At 40.6% G+C, this 21,584-nt stretch overlaps 1 protein-coding gene and 1 long non-coding RNA gene across 11 annotated transcripts in view; one reads left to right on the plus strand and one right to left on the minus strand.

Annotated features, from left to right (window-relative positions):
* CEP95 (centrosomal protein 95) overlaps positions 1-19,640 on the plus strand; it is a 35,300-nt gene extending 15,660 nt beyond the window's left edge. For 4 of the 10 annotated variants that reach the window (XM_059669992.1, XM_059669991.1, XM_059669994.1 and 1 more), the window contains 14 exons: positions 227-358; positions 4,198-4,391; positions 6,141-6,253; positions 6,436-6,568; positions 7,409-7,559; positions 11,078-11,217; positions 12,831-12,917; positions 13,962-14,091; positions 15,136-15,305; positions 15,416-15,490; positions 16,585-16,737; positions 18,510-18,656; positions 18,941-19,012; positions 19,301-19,640. In XM_059669992.1, coding sequence (XP_059525975.1) covers positions 227-358; positions 4,198-4,391; positions 6,141-6,253; positions 6,436-6,568; positions 7,409-7,559; positions 11,078-11,217; positions 12,831-12,917; positions 13,962-14,091; positions 15,136-15,305; positions 15,416-15,490; positions 16,585-16,737; positions 18,510-18,656; positions 18,941-19,012; positions 19,301-19,477 — 1,874 coding nt within the window. In that variant the 3' untranslated portion in view covers positions 19,478-19,640. Of the gene's footprint in view, positions 1-226; positions 359-4,197; positions 4,392-6,140; positions 6,254-6,435; positions 6,569-7,408; positions 7,560-11,077; positions 11,218-12,830; positions 12,922-13,961; positions 14,092-15,135; positions 15,306-15,415; positions 15,491-16,584; positions 16,738-18,509; positions 18,657-18,940; positions 19,013-19,300 lie in introns of all 10 variants that reach the window. The other 6 variants (XM_059669987.1, XM_059669996.1, XM_059669986.1 and 3 more) reach the window with 5 other exon arrangements.
* LOC132218588 (uncharacterized) overlaps positions 1-21,584 on the minus strand; it is a 37,593-nt gene that overhangs the window by 15,535 nt on the left and 474 nt on the right. The window lies entirely within an intron of this gene.

Raw genomic sequence — 21,584 nt, forward strand, 5'->3', positions numbered from 1 at the left:
GAAACATTGTGTAAAACTTACCTTTCAAGTTCTATACATGATTCTGGGCTACAGAACTACTTCTTGCTATCTGATAGTCATTAAAAGTAATCGTTATTTTGAGCAATCACACCAACATGGTTCTATGATTATGTCATTCCTGAGATTTTTTTTATCTTCTGGGTACAAAATGCTTGTTTCAGTATGACATTCACAATTTTAAAAATGTACCTTTAATATTTTCTAGGTACCCAAGATCCTAACAGAATGCATTCTGAACAGTCCTCAACTGTACCATGTTCAAAGTCACGTGAAGAAGTGTTGAACCCTCTCTCACCCAGTTTTTTGTCCAAGAGTAAGACATACTTTCTTAAAGACAGTGAGTAGTAATGTTATTAGTTCTTGGACAATTTCTATGAGTTGGAGATAATAATTAGTTCCTGGGACAATGCTGTTGCTATTAGCCTTTTTACTTTTGTTGCTCTACACGTCATGCAGTTCTTTTGGTTTTACATGATCTTATTTGTAAATTAGAGGCCTGGTGCATGAAAATTGTGCACTCGGGGGGGCCTTCAGCCTGGTCTGTGCCCTCTCGCAGTCTGGGAGCCCTCGGGGGATGTCCAACTGATGGCTTAGGCCCGCTTGGCATTTGGACATCCTTAGCACCGCCACAGAGGAGGGAGAGGCTCCTGCCACTGCCCCTGCGCTCGCCAGCCATGAGCCCAGCTTCTGGTTGAGCAGTGCCCACCCCCCCTAACCCCCCGTGGGAGCATATTGACCACCAGGGGGCAGCTCTTGCATTGAGCATCTGCCCCTTGGTGGTCAGTGTGCATCATAGTGACCGGTCATTCCGTCCTTCAGTCGATTTTCACATTAGCCTTTTATTATATAGGACTAGGGGACCAGTGCACAAATTCGTGCACCTTGAAAGGAACTATGGGCCGTGAGGGTGCAGTGAGCACAGGGGTGGGTCTCAGCCCATCCTCCGCGTCGCTGCCTGGCCCCTCCTGCCACAGGCTCCAGTCCCCTCTCTGCCAGCAGCCTCGGTCCCGCTGCCGCCATTCCCATGTGCTGATGGTGCCAGCCCCACTCATATCCACTGACAGCACAGAGCGATTGGGGCCAGCGCCAGCAGCAGTGTGAGCATGGGGGGCCGGCGCCGTCAATGAGTGCGAGCAGTGCCTGCTGCCCCGATCGCCCCTCAGGAACAGGGGGAGGTGGAGAAACCCTAAGAGGCAATCAGGGCTGGCAGCAGCTGCTCATACCTGCTCATGGCGCTGAGCGATTGGGACCAGCGCTGGGGACCGGCAGTGGGTGCGAGCAGGGCTGTTGCTGGCAGCAGGTGCAAGAGGCAGCTGCCAGCCCCGATTGCCCCTTGGGAGCAGGGGGAGGGGGAGAAGTCCTGAGGGGTGAGTGGGGCCGCCAGCTGCCGCTCACACCTGCTGACAGCGCCAAGCAATCGGGACCGGCGCCAGGCGCTGGCAGCAGGTGCAAGCACCAGGCAGGACTATGGCACGTGGGAGCAAAGAATTTTCAGTAACCACCAGAGGTTCACTCCAATGACAGCAACCAGTGCCCTGCCTTGGTCTGATGCCCCTGCTCATCTGCTCCACTATCCCACCGCAGCTGTTGCCCGCCATCTTCCGCACATGCCCCCTGGTGGTCAGCACACATCATAGCGACTGGTTGTTCGGTTGTTTCACCATTCGGTCTATTTGCATATTAGCCTTTTATTATATAGATTATTATATAGAATGTTCGCTATTAAGTATGAGCTCTGATTTCTTTTTAAGATGGTTTTTGGGCATACATTTTGTATCCACTATTTTATAATCTAAGTCCTCTCTTCTCAAAGACTTTAAGATAGTAAGAGTCCCTGATATATTAGTTTATCAGGTGGTAGTATTCAAATTATTAGTGAATGACAAAATATAGTACCTTGAAAAATAGTGTTTCTTATTGTTATATCTGGGATTTTCATGTGGTTAATATTATATAAAACGAGCGGTTCTCAACCTGTGCGTTGCAACCCCTTTGGGGGTCGAACGACCCTTTCACAGGGTCACCTAAGACCATCGGAAAACACATATATAATTACATATTGTTTTTGTGATTAATCACTATGCTTTAATTATGTTCAATTTGTAACAAGGAAAATACATCCTGCATATCAGATATTTACATAACGATTCATAACAGTAGCAAAATTACACTTATGAAGTAGCAATGAAAATAATTTTATGGAGTAGAACCAAGATGGCGGCGTAAAGTACAGACCTGTGCGTGCTGCCTCCCACAACATTGAAAATACCAACTATAAGACAAAACAGCTATCATTCAGAACCATGGGAAAGCTGGCCCAGTGGAAGTTCTACAACTGGAAGGAAAGAAAGAAGAGCATTGAGACTGAGTAGGATATGCAGAGGCGCCAAGAACAGAGGTACGGAGTCGCGCGCCAGGCGGTTTTTTTCAATCAAAAGGGGTTACAAACTCTTGAATCCAATGAGCTTGTTTGGGGCGGGATTCTGAGGTCCCAGACCACTATGGGGAGAGGCGGGACGGCCTTGCAGTGGGTCGGAAAGCAAGAGTGGCTTTCTCGCGGAGCTGCTCGCTGGCAGGGACATGGAGACACGAGTCACGGAGAGGCAAGGAGTCGCAGAGACTCCATTGCTGTTTGCTCCGCCCTGGTGACTCCCTGAGACCCCGCCCTACTCAATTTACATCCCTGCCAAGCTATGCCAGAGGCACAAAAGGAACCACTGGCGCTTTTACAGCATAACCCAACAAACTGCAGATTTCAACTCCTCGCATCCATAAGGGACACACTCAAGAAGCAGAATCAGGTTCGGAGGAAGCCGGAACCGGACCCGGCTGGGCCGGCAACATGGAACCGCTATACCAGCAAACGCACGAACAGGTCCACCAGATCCAGTCTCACATGGGACGCCGGGAGACGGCAGACAAGCAGTCTGTGCACTTAGTAGAAAACAAAATCCAAGCAAGCATACCAGAAATTCAGCCAGCAAGAACGCCTGGAGATTTTGGCCAGCAAGGAGCTGCCCAACAAGACAGAACGCCAAACTTCGTGTTGCTGAGACAGCCCCCATGAGGCTGAGACAGTCCCTGTGAGACCATGACGGCCCCCGTGAGGCTGAGACGGCCCCGGTGAGGCCGGGACAGCCCCTGCGAGGCTGCAACAGCCCCTGGGAAGCCGAGAAAAATACCACATGATCTCACTCATTTATGGATAATAAAGACCATTATAGCCAAAGCCGGTTTGGCTCAGCGGATAGAGCGTCGGCCTGTGGACTGAAAGGTCCCAGGTTCGATTCCGGTCAAGGGCATGTACCTGGGTTGCAGGCATTTCCCCAGTGGGGGATGTGCAGGAGGCAGCTGATCGATGTTTCTCTCTCATCGATGTTTCTAACTCTCTATCTCTCTCCCTTCCTCTCTGTAAAAAATCAATAAAATATATTTAAAAAAAAAAAAAGACCATTATAAACTGATGAACAAAAATAGATACAAAGGCAGAGCAGCATTGAACAGACTGTCAAACTACAGTGGGAAGCCTGGAGAGGGTTGTGGGAGGTAAGAGATCAACCGAATGACTTGTATGCATGCATATAAGAATAACAAATGGACACAAGACACTGGGGGGGAGGGGGAGGGGAGGGGAGGCCAGGGAAATGTCAAGGGGGGGGAAAAAAGGAGACATGTATAATACTCTTTGTAATACTTTAAGAAATAAAACAAAATTAAAATAAAATAAAAAATTAAAAAAATAATAATAATTTTATAGTTGGGGGTCACCACAACATGAGGAACTCTATTGAAGGGTCGTGGCATTAGGAAGGTTGAGAACCACTGCATAAAACCATTGTTAATGACTGCCTTTATAACATGTGGACAACCATAATTTATATAATTATTCTTCAAGCTATTTAGGGTTTTTAGTGGGTTTTTCATTGCTTTTAAATAACTTTTCAGGAAACTTTTATCATAATAATTAAAATTATATTCTTCCTAATTTAATTAGATCCCTACTTGTTTACTGAGGATGAGTCCCTGATTTGTTTTTTTGTGTGCTTTTTAAAAAAAATCAAGTTAAAATATATTTTTAAGTAGTATTATGAATATGTTTACATAGGTATATGTATATATAAGATGATTTATTTCTTAGAGTTTCATTTTAACATCCACTTAAATTCATCCAACTAGCAGAAATTCCTTCTGTGGAAATGACTCCAAGTGCTAGGAAGCTAGGGGAGCCTATCCGATCAGCTATTCCTTTACATCCACCTTATCAGCCTTCAGAGCCTCGAGCACCCTATCCCATAGGAAAAGAATACTTGCGTTCAAGTCATTGCTCCCCTGCCATGAATTCTACTGGAGAGGGCACAGAATTTTTTGTGGTAAGTAGAAAAGCTTGCTTTCAATTGGTTAGATGTCTATAGATTTAAAGAAGTCTCTGCTAGAATAGTAGTCAAGGATATTACACTAATCAGAGCACTGTACTTCTTAAACTTTACCTCTGCATACTCCTAATGGTCTTATTTTAGGAATATAGGGGCAGGATGAATGTATAAAAAGGGAAATAATAAGAGCCAACACGTTTACTTTGTACCAGGCACAGTTCTAGGTACTTTACAAATAGTGAATAATTTACTCTTCTCAACACAGCTCTGGGAGTAGATATTATTTTTATTTCCCATGGGGAAGCTGATAGAGCTTTAGTATCTTGTCCCAGGCACACAGCAATTGTAGAGCCAGGATTTGAACTCAGGTATTCTGGTTTCAGAACCCACATTGTATGTCCCTGATTAAGTAAATTAAAATGTTTAAAAGTATAAAAGGTGTGAAAAAAACCTTTTATCCATAGTCCTTTTATCCAGCATGCACTACTATTAATATCTTGGCCTATTTGCTTCCACTCTTATTTTAAAAAAAAAAAAAAAAATTCTTCATAAGAGTTAACCTGTCCTTTATCTTCCTAGAAATAAGAACAGGTAAGTATATGCAAAGAGTAAATTTATAAATAATGATATATTCTCATTTTGAAAAAGTCAAACAATACAGAAAAAGTACAGAGACAAAATGACCATCATTAGCATTAGGTAACCATCATTTTAAACATTCTATGTATCTATTCAGAGAGGAGGGTGGATGAAAGAAAAGAGAGAAAAAAGGAATCATAGGACAATGATTGCATTTGGAAGAGGCTTGGGGGTGGTGGTGAAAGGACTTATGAGTTGCTGGTAATACTCCATTTCTTGACCTGAGTGGCAGTTGAGCGGGACACTTAAACTTCAATTAAAAAGTTTTTTAGCCCTAACTGGTTTGGCTCAGTGGATAGAGGGTCAGCCTGCGGACTCAAGGGTCCCAGGTTCGATTCCAGTCAAGGGCATGTACCTTGGTTGCAGACACATCCCCAGTAGGGAGTGTGCAGGAGGCAGCTGATCGATGTTTCTCTCTCATCGATGTTTCTAACTCTGTATCCCTCTCCTTTCCTCTCTGTAAAAAATCAATAAAATACACTAAAAAAGAAAAGTCTTTAAAATAAAAATATTATAGTTATTTACTAAAAAATACTAAGTTTAACTTCAATAGAAGAAAAAGATACTGAAGTGAAACTAAAGACATTGTTAAATATCAAATATTCCTTTACCACAAGAAATATTTTCTATAAGATTCCCTCTGAGGTTAAGAAATAACTTGTTAAAATATTAGGAATTTACATTCATATTTTAAGAGGTTTTGTCTTTAACTGTTTCAATTTTGGACAATTTATATTGACTTCTTGATATGAAAGATAATGACTTTAATACTTTCCACTTGTGATTTGATCATTTTGCATTGTTCAGGTTTAGCCATAATCCCTGAATTTTCATATTTGCGAATACCTCACCTGCCTTTATAGTTGAATGGCACCCTGAGCCACACTTTTTCTCTGAGTACAAGTTTACAGACATTGCTCCATTCTTTTAGTATTGAGGATCCATAGAGTATTTGACAAATTCTCAATTTTTTTAAAAAAGCAAAACATGGAGAATAAAGGGACCTAGTTTTGTGAAATAGATCCTCCCCTTCCCCCACACTCAAAATGTTATTTTTGTGTGTCTTCTTTATAGCTTTTCAAATCAACTCTCTTTTGTTTTTAATAGGAACCAGATAATAGAGTTTTCTTAACTTCCAAATTGCCTGAAGATAACAAACAGGAAACATGTCCAACTCAAGTCCAAAGCCCTAGGACAAGGAAGCTTCCTAAAGGAAAAAGGTAACATTATTGCAGGCTTCATTGTTTACAGTCTGGTAAAGGGATTTGAAGTTAGGGCTATACTCTCCAAATTTAGCTGTGAAGACCGGTATGAAATATTTGTTAAAGCACATATTACAATTATTTTAAACTAAGTAATGTACACTTGGCTACCTAAATATCCATGGTCATTTTTATTACAGATATGAAAACAAAGCTGCAGTCTCATCATCCTGGGATTCACCTTTCTCTCAGAAGCCAGAAGATAGGTTAACAGGACAAGAATTACATGCAGTATCAGAGAAACTCTCTCAACGGCTCTCTGAACTAGATTGGGCAAGTCTTGTTTTTATCTATATTGATATTGCCATAGTTGGTGAGCATTTAAGTCATTTTATAATTGAAAGTGAAAGCTAAGCTAAAAAGCTGGAAAGCTACTTGTGTTTTAGTTGCTGTGAAAATGTTCTTAAATAAGACAGAACATAGGATGAAAAACAATCTAGCCTTTCATGATATAACCAAATTTGGTACAGATTTACCCAAATTTTTATTGAATTCTGATGAAAACGAACCACTTAACATAAGTAATTACATGAAATCATTTATCTTCTTTGTTTTTAAATACATTTGTATTGATGTCAGAGAGGAAGGGAGAGGGAAAGAGAGAGAAACATCAGTGATGAGAGAGAACCATTGATTGGCTGCCTCCTGCACACCCCCCCCTCCCCCCCGCCCCAAACGGGGATCCAACCCACAACCTGGGCATGTGCCCTGACCAGGAATTGAACCGTGCATGACCTGGTTCATAGCTCCACACTCAACCACTGAGCCACACTGGCTGAGCTAAATCATTTATCTTTTGATACATCTGTAATATAGTTTCCTTTTGTCAATAAAATTATATGGATCTCTGATTCTCACAAAATACAATATAATAGTTTGGGGGTATCATTGAATAAATGTATTAAATCCTTATTGAATTACTCTAAAGTTTATTGAAACTGAATAGTCCAAAGCACTGGTATACACTCTTTAGAAATTAAACATGCATAAACATCTGAAAACTTGTTAATAGTGCCTGATTATCAGGGAAGCTTTCTAAAGGTTGCGTTTGTCCTGTCTTTCCAACTTACTTTCTGCTAAAATCAATGAAAAGCTGTTGAATTTCATTGGTAGATGTTAAAAAGTGCCCTGGGTGATCGAATTAAAGAAAAGACTCACCACAAAGAAGATACTGGAAATGAAGAGGTGAAGAGTGGAAATTTTGAGACACTGTCCCAGCACAGTGACGGCGTCATGGAGTGTGGGCCAAAGAAGCGAAAGCCAGGTACCTATCCCAGAGGGGCAGGATGAGGACAGGCTAGGGAACCACATAGGCACTTCTATGGGTTTATAATGACTGGCTTTCTTGTTTTAAATAGTTCATAAATATAAAAAGGATAAAAAATAATATCAAATACCTGTATCTTCACCATCTAGAAGTAGCAGATGTTAATAGTTATACTTTATACCTCTGCATTGAAGTAAGAATTGAAATACCTTATCTGTCCTTCCCACAGTCAATTCTTTTCCCTTCCCTCAAAGAAACCACTCTCAAAATTGGCATATTTTTTTCTTATTCCTATTTTTATTTTTTCTTTCCAGTTTTATTGAGATATAATTGACATATATCATTGTATTAATTTAAGATGTACATCTTGATGATTTGATATGTGTATATACTGCAAAATGATTTCCACAAGTTTAGTTAACATATAACCTTTAAGATCTAATCTCTTAGCAACTTTCAAATATGCAATACAGTATTTTTAACTAAAGTCTCCATGAAGAATATTACATCCGCAGAACTTATAACAGGAAGTTTGTACCTTTTGTCCACCTCCACACATTTCGCCCACTCCTAACCCCCACCTTTGTCACCTGCAAATCTGTTCTCCGTATCTGAGTGGGGTTTTGTTAGATTATACATACGAGTGAGAAAATACAGCATTTATCTTTTTTGTCTGACATATTTCATTTAGCATAATGCCCTCAATGCCCATCTATGTTGCCACAATGGCAGGATTTCCTTCTTTTTTATGGTTGAATAATATTGCATTGCATTGCATTTATATGCATTCCTCATCCATTTATCTGTCAGTGGACACTTAGGTTGTTTGCATGTCTTGGCTGTTGTAATACTACTACTTTTCACGTGGAGATATAGATATCTTTTACATTACTACATGTGTGAAAGTAGCAAACAAACCAGCCCCCAGCACTGTGGCCCCAAGTCCTCAGCAACCACACTGTCTTGAACTCTCATTTAAATGACAATGTTCCATCACTTTGTGGTTTCTGGAGAATTGCCATTTTCTTTCTGCTACCTGTGACCTTGGTTATTCATGGTATTTGATGGTTTATTCCTCTGCTGGCATATTTGAAGTAGTGAACACCTTTATTTAGGTACAGTCTTGATTTTAACAATTCAGCAGGTTGATAATTAGATCTTTCTTTTCCCCCCCAGTAGGTGGTACTATAGCACAAGTTTTTGTTTTCTCTTAGGTGTGCTACTTTGCACCCTCTGGGGTTGTGGTTTGTGGGGTTGTGTGGTTGTAGGAGTCTCCACCTGGGTGACTGTGTGTGTGTCCCTGCTGTGTCTTAGTCACCTGGATCTCCAGACATCGCCATCATGGTGGGGAGATGTGACATGAGGGGATAGGCTGGGTTTTCGAGCCTGCTACACCGCTACCTGGTTCCCTGTGGCTGCTTGGCACCACTGTGCTGTAGCCAAGAGGCTGTAGACATGTCTCCACTGCTGCTGCATGGCCCACTGCAGTCGGGGGAGGGAGCGGATTCTCAGGTACAGACACTGCTTCTGGCCCTCTTACCCTCTGCCAGGCTGTAATGTGTGGGCTGCACCCCTACTACACCACTGCCACCACTGTTGTGTTAGCTGGAGCCATGGGTCTAGCGAGCCACAGCAGCAGGGAACTGCATCTGTAGGCATCATCCTTGTCCTTACCCCCACTCTTCCTCCCCTATACATTCTATCTAATACACCCACCTTCAGATGTACCAATGTGTGGATCTCTCAGGCATGGTAGTGTTAAACAGTACCTTTGTTGGGTTATAGATGTCTGATTAGTTGTAAATTTAAGGGTAGATACATAGGGGTCTTCCTACTCCACAATGATGCTGACGTCACTCCTATACTGCCATCTTCAACAGGAACCCTTTTAACCCTGTGTTTATACTTTAATAGCCTGTGTTACCTGTCTAAATATGTTAGTTTTATTTTTTTAAAACAGTTTACATAGATACTGTATATATTATTTGGAAACTTGCCTTTTTGGTTAACATTGTTTTGGAAATCAATGTTGATACTTATACATTCAGTTAATTCATTTTAACTATTATGTAACTAAGGTCATACAATTTATCCCATTTGGGTTTGTGTATATATTTCTCACCATTTCCCCTATTGTAGGACATGTGGATTGTTTCCATAACTACAAACAGTTCTGCTATGAACAACCTTAACAAGTTTATCTAGGATCTACATCTATTAGAATTACTGGATCATGGGGTTTACACTTTTGCACCATTATCAGATTTCCCTCCAAAGTGACTGCACCAGTTTATATTCATCTCAGCAATGCATGACAGTTTCCTGTTTGCCACATTTTTGCAGATACTTCCTACTGTTTGTTCAAATTCAAGTAATTATCTTGTCTTCCACCAACTAGAATTCTGCATATTTTCCATTCCCTTTTATCTACTTTGGCCATCCTTTTTTCTCTAGAAACAGTACTTCTCATCTAAAACTTCCTGAACATTTTCAGTTGTTGTTTTTTGGTGTGTGTGTTTTTTTTTTACTCCAAGAGTATTTTTTCCTTCTTGTGATTATTGTATCTCTTCCTTTACACTTGGCTCTGGTAATCTCTAGAACCCTAACCCAGTAACCTACATGTTCTCTTACTATACACATCCATATGGTAGTCAGTTTTCAAAACATTATAAGCTAAAATGTTATTTTAGCTAGATGTTCAGTGTCTAAAGGAGACTACATTATGGCTGTAGTAAAATGTCATTTTAAATAGATTGTGCAATTCAATTTTTCTTAACATCAGAATTCGAAATGAATTAAGAAGATTTGAAATAAGAGTGAAAGGAAAAATAAAAGCTCAGGGAAGTTTGATTTCTCTGGGAAATTTTATTTAGAAATATATTAAACTAATTTCCTTGACCTTAGAACTATATTGAATTATTCCACTTTTCCAAAAAGGCACAGAGTCCCCCTCTTCACAACTGTTAGATGTCCAAGCACAGCTATAAACAATGGAACATAAAACGGTTTGTGAAGAGAAGTGATTTGTTAGATCGTAGGTAGTGTGGAATTAGGATGGCTAGATGGCTAAGTAGGAAATACCAGGACTGCTTAGAAAAAGCTAAAATATGTTAACTTTTGCTGATAAGTGCACTGCTTTATAAGGATAAGATTTGGGTAAGTAAAAGGATAGCAGACATAACTCAGATGGCTAAACATTTTCTTTCTTCCTCTACCACTAAGAGCGCTTTATCGGCTTTTGTGTACAGCTGGCATCCCACATTTTGCTCCATGTTCAACCCCAAGTTGAGTATAGAACCTAAGTACTTTGAGACAGTGCACATTTATGTGCAGTTGTCTGTTTATTTGGTAGGACTAAAGATACAAATACAAATTAGTCATAGGAGAGTCCATTTAGAGTACACTTAGCAGTCACAGCCACTCCCTTTGGATTTGGTGAAAATCAACTATTTGGTCTCCAATTTAACATTTCTGGTTGTCAGGAACTAATGGTATATGTCTCTTCTGTGTTGTAGGACTTTCCACACCTAGAAAGCCACCCTACAGATCTCATTCGCTCTCTCCATCTCCAGTTAACAAAAACAAACAGTTCCATATGGAAAGAAAAAAGCAGAGAAAGCCAAAAGAAACAGATATCCGCCGATTCCAAGCTAAGGTATATTCCATCTCTTGACTACCATTGGACAGCAGGCAGTACCATTTACCCTCAGCCAGATGCTACAGTGAACATGCTGTTGATTAAAGGCTAAAATGCATTTAATATTCTTGAGCTAAGTAGATGATAGGAAATTATGTGACATGGCTTTTATGTCCCTCATTAGGGAGCATAAAACTTGTGCTCACAAAATTTTAAGACTAACCTTGTCAGATATAGATCAGTACTGAAGGAAATTAAGAAAGAGTAGGTCAGTAAGGATTGATAGTTTCAGAGAGACCTTTAGAGATTAACGGAATTTGAGGTAGATTAAATGTGACAGGCCATTTGAGGTACAGATAGGATGAAAGTAACCAAGACAGAAATGAGAGGAGGTGGTTAGGATTCAACAAGGAGAATGTATGATTACCAAGGAAGACTTTCTGCTATGGAGTAGGGATTTTGAAATGTAATATAAATTTAGAACGCTTAAGTTGTTTTCTATAGTTTCCTATATAATGAAAGCCTAATATGCAAATTGTCCCCTCGGGCGGTCATTCTACCGGGAGTTTGACCGTTCGCTATGATGTGCATTGACCACCAGGGGACAGTGTGGAAAATGGTGGGAGTTGGCGACCCACTGCGACCTCTCGCAGGCTACCTGGGGGCAGGGGTGACGGGGACAGAGGTGCAGTAAGAATGCGGATGTTCACCGAGCTCACTCTCACTCTCACACCCCACACCCGCACGGCCTCTTTTGGGTGAGCTGGGCCATAGCCACCAGGACCGCAGGGGCCCGTCGGGCTCCTCGTGGGTTTGCGCAGGAGCCAGTCTGCAAGGCCAGCTGGGAGAGAGTGTGCTGCCCACCCCATGGGGACTTGGGTGCTGTAACTAAGGCAGAGAAGGGCACATGGAGGCCCGGGGGCCCAGGTTTTGCCCAGGACCCAGAGGTCAGCTGGGACCTGCCCTTCCACGCCAGACGCTCATGCTTTGATCGCTGGCCAGGCCTAGGGACCGGATCCATGCATGTATTTCGTGCACCAGGCCTCTATAGTGTTTTATAATTCACACTAGAGGCCCAGTGCACGAATTCGTGCACAGTGGGGTCCCTCAGCCTGGCCGACGATCATGGCTATCTTGCTCAGTCCCAATGGGGGCCGGCCAGCCAGGGGAGATTGGCACTGACCACCAGGGGGCAGCTCCTGCATTGAGCGTCTACCCCCTGGTGGTCAGTGCGCATCATACCTACCGTCCAGTGGTAACGGTCATTTAGGCCAGTGGTCGCCAACCTTTCGGACCTCATGGACCACCGATGGCGATTGCTGGCTTAGGCTTTTATATAGATATATAGATGAGTTACAATAGCATGTAACTTCAATTCAACATGTAAATTCCACTCAAGGGAGTATCAAAATAATTTCAAGAACTATTAGAACAAAAAAATACATTACGTAGAATTTCATTTTATGTCTCAAGTACATGTCTATTAAATAATGTATATTTGTGATATAGATCATGAAAAGAACTTTTTAAAGAAGTGAATACAATGGCAGGATCTTAGATGAATTTTTTTCCTTCATTTTCATTTGTATGTTTTTTTATAACTAAATGTTATATGGCCTTTTCCTGTGTAGGCACTAACTGAGGCATTTGAAAGGGAACTAAGAAGAAATAAAGTTCAAGAGAATATTGGACCTCCAGAAACAAATGAGGAGGAAACAGTGGGTAAAAGTCTCTACTGTAATAAATGCCATTTGATCAGATCAGTGGAAAGTACAGAGAAATGAACTTTTTAATATGAAAAAAGAACCAGCAGGGCATTAGCTCTTCTACTTAGAAAAAGGCAGGATTTCATTTCATGATGTGGGATTTTCTCTTATTTATAGGGTATCCAAGTTACTGAATGTAGCAAGACATGGTACCAGAGAACACGAGCATTTTTCCTTCCTGCCTAAAACTTCCCTCAGTTTTTAAGGGGTTCTATTGCTTAGCAGTTCACCAAAGGTCTAATAGATAGTCTAGGCCAGTGGTCGGCAAACACATTAGTCAACAGAGCCAAATATCAACAGTACAACAATTGAAATTTCTTTTGAGAGCCAAATTTTTTAAACTTAAACTATATAGGTAGGTACATTGTTATTAACTTTATTAGGGTACTCCTAATGCTTAGGAAGAGCCACACTCAAGGGGCAAAGAGCCGCTTGTGGCTTGCGAGCCACAGTTTGCTGACCACGGGTCTAGGCTGACAAGTTAAAGGGACGTAAGAAAAGACAGGAAATCTCAGTTGTTATATACCTGGTGGGAAGAAACCCAAAGCATCAGTTTCCATTGCCTTTCAAAAGGATGGTTATAGAAACTGAAAGCATGGAAAAAATGCTTATGCTAAAATGTTCAATAAATAAAACAGGATATAAAATACAATATGGTTACAACTAAACATTGGGAACTTTGACAACTTTTCCATGTAGATTTAAAAAGAAACAAGTACATCAAAACATTATTAGTTGTATTTAGTGTGTGGGAATATGGCGACTGAAATTTTAAAAAAATTCAATCCTTTTTCAAATTCCAGAGGATGCTGGAAGTCAAAAGATTCTTTATACTTAGAGTAGATAAATACTAAGCAGATTTTAGAAATCTAAAGTAAAATGGTTTGGCTCAAGATTAGTTAGCTATTTTTGTCAATATGTAATATTTAAGATGATGTATTAACAAGTTATTAGACTTCTGTCTTATTTCTATTCTGTTTTGTATCTGCTTTTAAGGAAAAAATATACAGAGAAGCTGGTCATAAAAGAACTCCAAAACACAGTCAACCCTGGAAGATTTACTCTAGAAACACCATAACTCCAAGTCCAAGAGGTGGCTTGCCAAAAGCAAACAAAGTAGTTCCAAGTAAGAACCACAAAATTGTACTTTGTGGAACACTGGCATCCTTTAAAAGTGTGTGCTACATCTCAAGGACACACACTGAAACTGACATCCACAAGTTAGTTGGAGAAAGTTTCCTCTTTTATCACTGCCATGCGCTAGATTTCTGTAAAGAGATAAAACTCTTCAATAAGGCATTTATTTAAAACTCTTCAATAATATCTTTAGTGCCAGGATATAAGCCACTCTAAGGAATACTAGGGCCACTCACTACCTGCTGCTCCGGCTTTAGCTTTATTCTGCTCATTCATCCTGGCTGCCTTTTCTTTGTTTCTGGGAAGTTGGTAGAATCAGAGGGATGTGCCAAAGCAAGCAGATGGCCTGTCCAGCTCCTATTATATTGACAGTTGGTGCCAGTGAGTGCTAGAGTTCTGTTACAAGGAAAATGAGGTCATATGAAATGCCAAGGTGCGGTTTCAAAGACGGCTGGCCTAACTAAATTCCATCAGACACACTCTTTGCCTCCCAGTAGGGCTGAGGAGTCTGTGTGACCACACACAGAGCATCCACCCAAGGCAGCCGAGTCAGCTGAGCAGTTAGGATGGACTTCACAAGACCAGCTTGTCATCAATCAGATCTGTTGAGCTTATTTTCATTTGTACTAGTAGTTGGCTTACTCTGATCAAAGAAGGGATGCAAAAGTAATAACATACTTTTAGAATTGTTCTTTTCAGGATCAGAACCACATCATTTAGGTAAGCTTTGATCTATCACAGCGGTTCTCAACCTGTGGGTCGCGACCCCTTTGGCAGTCAAACGACCCTTTCACAGGGGTCGCCTAAGACCATCCTGCATATCAGATAATTACATTACGATTCATAACAGTAGCAACATTACAGTTATGAAGTAGCAACGAAAATAATTTTATAGTTGGGTCACAACATGAACTGTATTTAAAGGGCCAGAAGGTTGAGAACCACTGATCTATCAGGAAGGTGGGATGAGAGTTCTTATTAAAAGCTGTCAGCAAGTCTCAGATTGAGCCTTTTTTTCCTCTTTACCTTGCAGTGAAAGTAAATGAACACAGTCTCCTGCCCCTGATGCTTGAGCAGTTTCCATTTCTCCATGTTTCTGGCCAAACACTAAGCAAAATGTGGAAACAGCAAATTGCACAGGTTGAACAGCTCAAAAAAGACGCATATAGAGAAGATCGATCAAAGAAGAAACTCCAGGATGAAGTAAGCTGTCAATTTTAAGTGTAGGAATATAACCAAAAAGGGAAAGAGTTTATCCCTGAAAATTTAGTGAACAGAATTATTAACCTCCTTCCCTTTGGTTTCACTTAAAGATAGAAGAAGCCTTAAGAAGGCATGACCTGCTTACTGCACTTGTCAAGAAAGAATATGAACATGACAAGAGATTGGTATGTCAAGAGCAAGTTGGGTATAACTTTGAATTTATAACTTATATTAATTACTTTTATTTGTACCAGCTGGGCAGTAGCCGCACAGATTGTTACCTTGAACACTTGCCTGTGGAAGCATCTGGGGCTTGAACCAAAACTGAATAGTGGGGAAGTTGCTAGGTGCTTTCTAATATAGTTTCATTTAGTCTTTATTGTAACAAGATGGACACATTTTCTATGAAATGAAAAACCCAAGGCTTTCAGATGTTAACTTGCCCTGGATCCCACCATAATCAGTAAGGAGCAAGGTGGAGATTTTAATCCAGGTCTGTCCCTACCTTCATGGCCCCTTAGAGGTACCACGTCGTTGTAACTAGTTCTTTAGCCTACTCCCATCTTCTCAGGTCCCAGATAGAGATGAGGTAGTTTATCAGCCTCCATTATAATTTGGATAGAGAATCGTACACAGCACATCATCCTCTGTTGAGTATAATGAAGGGAAAGAACAGAGGTCAGAGACAATATGCCAGAGAAAGATTTAAAAACCACTGGCTGAATGTAGAGATAAGCAATGAGAACCATAATCCCAGACATTTCAAAAGAAGGGGAAGCCATCTTAGGAACTGCATGTAGTACTTTGATATGAGGGAAAGGAAGCAGATACCTGAACACCTAGTTAAAGGGTTTATATACATGACCTCATTTCATCCTCACTACTTCGTAAGAAGATACTGCCTAATTTCCTTAGTATTGATGTAAATACTCTTGGTGACTCAAATTTTGCTTGAAAGAGAGCCATTTTTCTGCTCCTAAGCTGGCATGTGGGTGTGGAATGGGAAGATGGGATCCTCAGCTCCACCAGGTCTCTGCTCCTCTCTGCAGCGGAGGGGGCTCATTGAGGCGGTTCTCAGGACTGAGGTGATGAACCACCAAAGGCTAGAAGACGTCTGGGGCTGAGTCTTTCACACTCTGTGCTCAGGCAGTAGGCCACTGGTCCTCCATACCCGGCTGCCTGCTGGAAGACACTGTGGTGCGGAGTGGGACAGATGAGAATGCTGGAGTCTGTATTCCTCTTATCCTTACTTCTCTTTCCCTTTCCCTCCCTTTCCCAGCAAGACTTCAAGGACTGCATTCATAGGCAGAAGTTGACCCAATCAAAAATAAAAGAAAGTCGACAGCAGATTGTTCGAGCCCGAAAATATTATGATGATTATCGAGTTCAGTTGCGTGCAAAAATGATGAGAATGAGGACCCGAGAAGAAATGGTAAGTATGGCTTTTCTAGCTAACCCTGTTAAGGTGAATTTTGTCTGTTACCTTTCTGGACCACCGTCTTTGTTTGTAACTCTTGTCCCAGTTTGAATCCAACGTTCAAATACAAGTCCTAAAATCCTGGCTGTGAGAGTTCAGACTTGACCATACCTCATATTATTACCCCAATAGTACATCCCAGTCTCTTCTCAGTCTCCACTGCCCTCATCCAAATTCCCTTTGACCTTGTGCACACAGGTACTTCTCCCATAAAACGGCTTTAGGGGTTTGGGGGCATGTTATCAAAGACAGGAACTTAAGATGTGATTAGATGACCTAGGTTTGCACATAAAATCAGGAAAAGACATAGGGCAGATATGCTTGAGATGTTTCCGCAAAGTATTTGCTGTCTCATCCAAATCAAGCTAAAATGCTCTAGAAGATACTATTAAGGCTTTGAGAGGTTGAGTGACTTGAGTCAGGTAATATGGCTGGCTAGTGCATACATGGCTCTAAGAACCAGTTCTTGATCAAGAATTCTTTAATCAATGGAGGAAAAGTGGGCATATTCAAATCTGTTGAACAGTTTGTTTTCCTGTGGCCTGTTATGTGCTAATCAACATCACCCTCGGTTATTCACAAGTGTAGATGCAACATTTGTTTCTGCTTTGGAGTTCGTGCCCTATATACATGGCTGCTTTAGATATCTTTTCTGAAAGCAATAAAGAATCTTTGGGCTCCAGGAAAAGATGCTGAAACATCATTAGTCAAAACAGAAATATAAATCAAAACCACACTGACATACCAGCACACCCACTAAGATGGCTGAAATAAAAAAGACAAGTGTTGGCAAGGATGTGAACTTGGAACCCTCATGCAGTGCTGGTGGGGCTATAAAATGGTACAATGACTTTGGAACAGCCTGGGGGTTCCTCAAAAGGTTAACATAGACATACCATATCACTCAGCAATTTCACTCCTAGGTATCTATCCACGAAGATAACTTATATACAAGTGTTTGCAGAAGCACTATTTATAGTAGCCAAAAAAAGGAAATAACCTAAATGCTATCAGCTGATGAGTGGTTAAACAGAATATGATATTCATACAGTAGAATAAACTTTGGCAATAAAAAGGAGTGACACATTGATACATGCTATGATCTAGATGAACCCTGAAGACATGCTAAGTGAAAGAAGCCAGATACAAAAGGTCACATAGTATATGATTCCATTTATATGAAATGCCCAAAATAGGCAAATCTGTAGACATAGAAAGTAGATTAGTGGTTGCCTGGGGAGGGCAGAATGGGGAGTAGGATTTCTTTTTGTAGTGACGAAAATGTTCTGAAATTAATGGTTGCACAACTATGAATATAATAAAGCCTTACTGAATTATACATCTTCAGAAGGTGAACTTTATGGTATGTGAATTGTCTCAATAAATCCGTTACTTAAAAAAATATTTGTGCCCTAGCTGGTTTGGCTCAGTGGTCAGCCTGTGGACTGAAGGGTCCCGGGTTTGATTCTGGGCAGGGGCACATCTCAGTTGAGGGCTTGATCCCCAGTGGGAGGTGTGCAAGAGGCAGGCAATCCATGATTCTCTCTCATCATTTATGTTTCTCTCTCTCTCTACCTCCTCTTCCTCGCTGAAATCAATAAAAAATATATTTTTTTTAAAAACCTGTGTGAAATACAATGAGTATATACCTCTATTTGGGTAAAATGATTATATTCCTCCATGAAAAGTTCAGCATAACTTAATTTTTCTGATTAAATAACTGACAGATATTTAAGAAACTGTTTGAAGAAGGCTTACAAATTCAAAAGCAAAGATTACGAGACTTAAGAAACTATGCCAAAGAAAAGCGAGATGAACAAAAGAAACAGCACCAGAATGAACTGTACTCGATGGAGAACTACTATAAAGACCAGGTGGGTTTACTGCTGCCTGCTTACATTCTCATGTGCTTAGTACTGACCACCCTGTCAAAAGTCTGCTCAGTCTGCTAAACAGTAACTCTACGTATTAATTCAGAACTTGTGACTGTACAGGTTAGACTAACCCATTTTCAAGATTGAAATTTAAGATTAAATAAGCTAGTGCTTAACTAAAGTACAGGTTCTATATTGCCCTATTTCTATTAAAATAAAAATATAGAACTATATTTAGACTACAAATAAAGTATTTGATTTTTTTTTTCCTTCCCTGTAAACAGTTTTCATTGCTGGCAGAAGCCATATCACAGGAACATCAAGAACTCAAAGCCAGAGAAAAATCCCAGACCCAGGTAATGATTAACAGGATAGAAATCATTTATTTACACTTTTAAGAAGTAAAAAAAAATTATATTACACCTTAAGGGGAACAGAGAGAATACTAGTAAGAAGGTTCATCTATGGTCCAAAACATTTATCCTGTGACTTTAACTTTACCTACTAAGGCCTCTGTATATTAAATTATTAAAATTATTGCAGGAGTTTGATCAGGTGGAAGTTGGAGAGGGAATAAAAATAGATAGACGAGGGTGGCCTGGCTATATGTTCTGAATAGCAGGATGACATGAATTCTCTTTTAGACATTATATAAGGTGAAGAGGGAGCTGAGATCTAAGATGGAGAAGGAAATTCAACAACTGCAGTACATGATCACGCAGAACGACGAAGATGCTTTCTTCCGGGAATTAGAAGCTGAGCGCTTCAAATCTCGGCTTCACCTGGCTTCCTTTCAGTACAGTAAAAGGCCCTTCCCCTGAGGCTACTTCCATAAGTGGCCAAGTCTGGAAGACTTGACCAGGGCAGACTTAGAATTGAGTAAGTAAACTAAACCAAAAGAATCATTTCTAAATGTCTTGTCTACATATTCATTCCAATACTTTTAATGAAGTAACGTTTTAAATAAAAATTGTTTTCTTAAAATATATTGCTCTTGAATTTATGACCTGAAACCTTAAAGGCACACATTCTTCATTAGTCATTTGTACTAAAGCAATCAACAAGCCTTGATTAAGCAGCCAGCTCCTGAAGCCTATTGTGGGTCAACAAAAATAGAAAGGGGGTGGGGGGAGTGCTGGAGGACCAAAAAACTCTCCAATTCAAAAAAGAGAAGTGTGAGCTTGTCATCAGAGATGGGACATAGGAGTAAACCTTAAAGACAGGTTCAATTCTTTTTTCACGTGGTGGCTAAATGATGAGAATTTATGCATATGGTTTCTAGCAGTTGGTAGAGGATAGCATGAGGAGAGGCCAAAGCAGAAGGCTATCTGGTGTGTGTCTCAAAAGCAAATCAGTGTTGGCAGGTAGGAAAGAGGCATAATGGACTTGAAGCAAGCAGGAGTACACCAACCCTAGTGTGGGGGACATGAGAAAAAAGAACCCAGTTGGGGTGATGTCTTTCATGGAGAAGAGGGCTTCAATGAAGGCCAAGAACTGGAGGAAGGCTTCAGAGCAGTTGAGGATGTGGGGACTTTTGCTGATCAAAGCCATGGAATGGCAGAGGACACAAGGAAAGGAGTGGAAGGGAGAAGAGAGATTCCCATTAGGGCATGTAGAAAGTAGCATGGCGCCCTAGCTGGTTTGGCTCAGTAGATAGAGCGTTGGCCTGCGGACTATAGGGTCCTGGGTTTGATTCCAGTCAAGGCACATGCTGGGGTTGTGAGCTCGATTCCCCAGTAGGGGGCATGCAGGAGGCAGCCGATCAATGATTCTCTCTTCTCATTGATGTTTCTATCTCTCCCCCTCTGAAATCAATAAAAATAGGTGATGAGCATATGAACAATGGTCAGTGGAACAGAACAGCCCGCACATATATGATCGATTATAACAAGTGAGCCAAGAATATGGGGAAAGGACAGTCTTTAAATGTTGGGCAAACTGGATAATAAAATGGGAAAGAAGGACACTGGACCAGCAGAGCTTACACTATACACAAAAATTAACTCAAAGTGGGTTAAAGACTTCAACATAAAACTCAAAGAAAACATAGGCGGTAAACTCCTTGACAATGATTTTTTGGATTTGACGCAAAAACATAATGAAAAAGTGGAACTATATCAAACTAAACAGCTTCTGCAAAACAAAGGAAACCCAACAAAATGAAAAGGCACCTATGGAATAGAGAATGTTTTTTTGCAAATCAGATATCTGATAAGGGGTTACTATCCAAAATAATAGAGAACTCATGCAACTCAATAGCAAAAAATCAATCCTATTAAAAAATGGGCAGAGGAACTTAACATTTTTCCAAAGAAGACATAAAGATGACCAAAGGTATATGAAAAGATGCTCAACATCACTACTCATCTGGGAAATGCAAATCAAAGCCACAAGGAGATATCACCTCACAATTATTAGAATGGCTGCTACCAAAAAGATAAGAAATAAATGTTGAGGGCATCAAGAAAAAGGAGCCCTGTGCACTACTAGTGGGAATGTAAATGGATGGAAAACATTAAGTTCCTCAAAATATTCAAAATAGAACTACCTAGCAATTCCACTCTGGGTATTTATCTAAAGAAAACAAACACTAACTGGAAAAGATATCTACACACCCCACCCATGTTCCCTGCAGTATTACTTACAATAGTCAAGATGAGAACAAGTGTCCATCAGCAGATGAATGAAGAACTGGTGTATATGTATACAGTGGAATATTATGCAGCCTTGAAAAAAGGAAATTTTGCCATTTATGATAACAAGGTGGACCTTGAGGGCATTATGCTAAATGAAGTCAGAGAAGACAAATACCATATGATCTCACATATATGTGGAAAACAAAAAAACTGAGCTCATAGATACAAATAACAGATTGATGGTTGCCAGAAGGGGCTGGGGAGGTTAGTGAAAGAGATCAAAAGGTCCAAA

This window comes from Myotis daubentonii, chromosome 16 (genome assembly GCF_963259705.1).
Source record: "Myotis daubentonii chromosome 16, mMyoDau2.1, whole genome shotgun sequence".
In the NCBI taxonomy this organism is placed as follows: Eukaryota; Metazoa; Chordata; class Mammalia; order Chiroptera; family Vespertilionidae; genus Myotis; species Myotis daubentonii.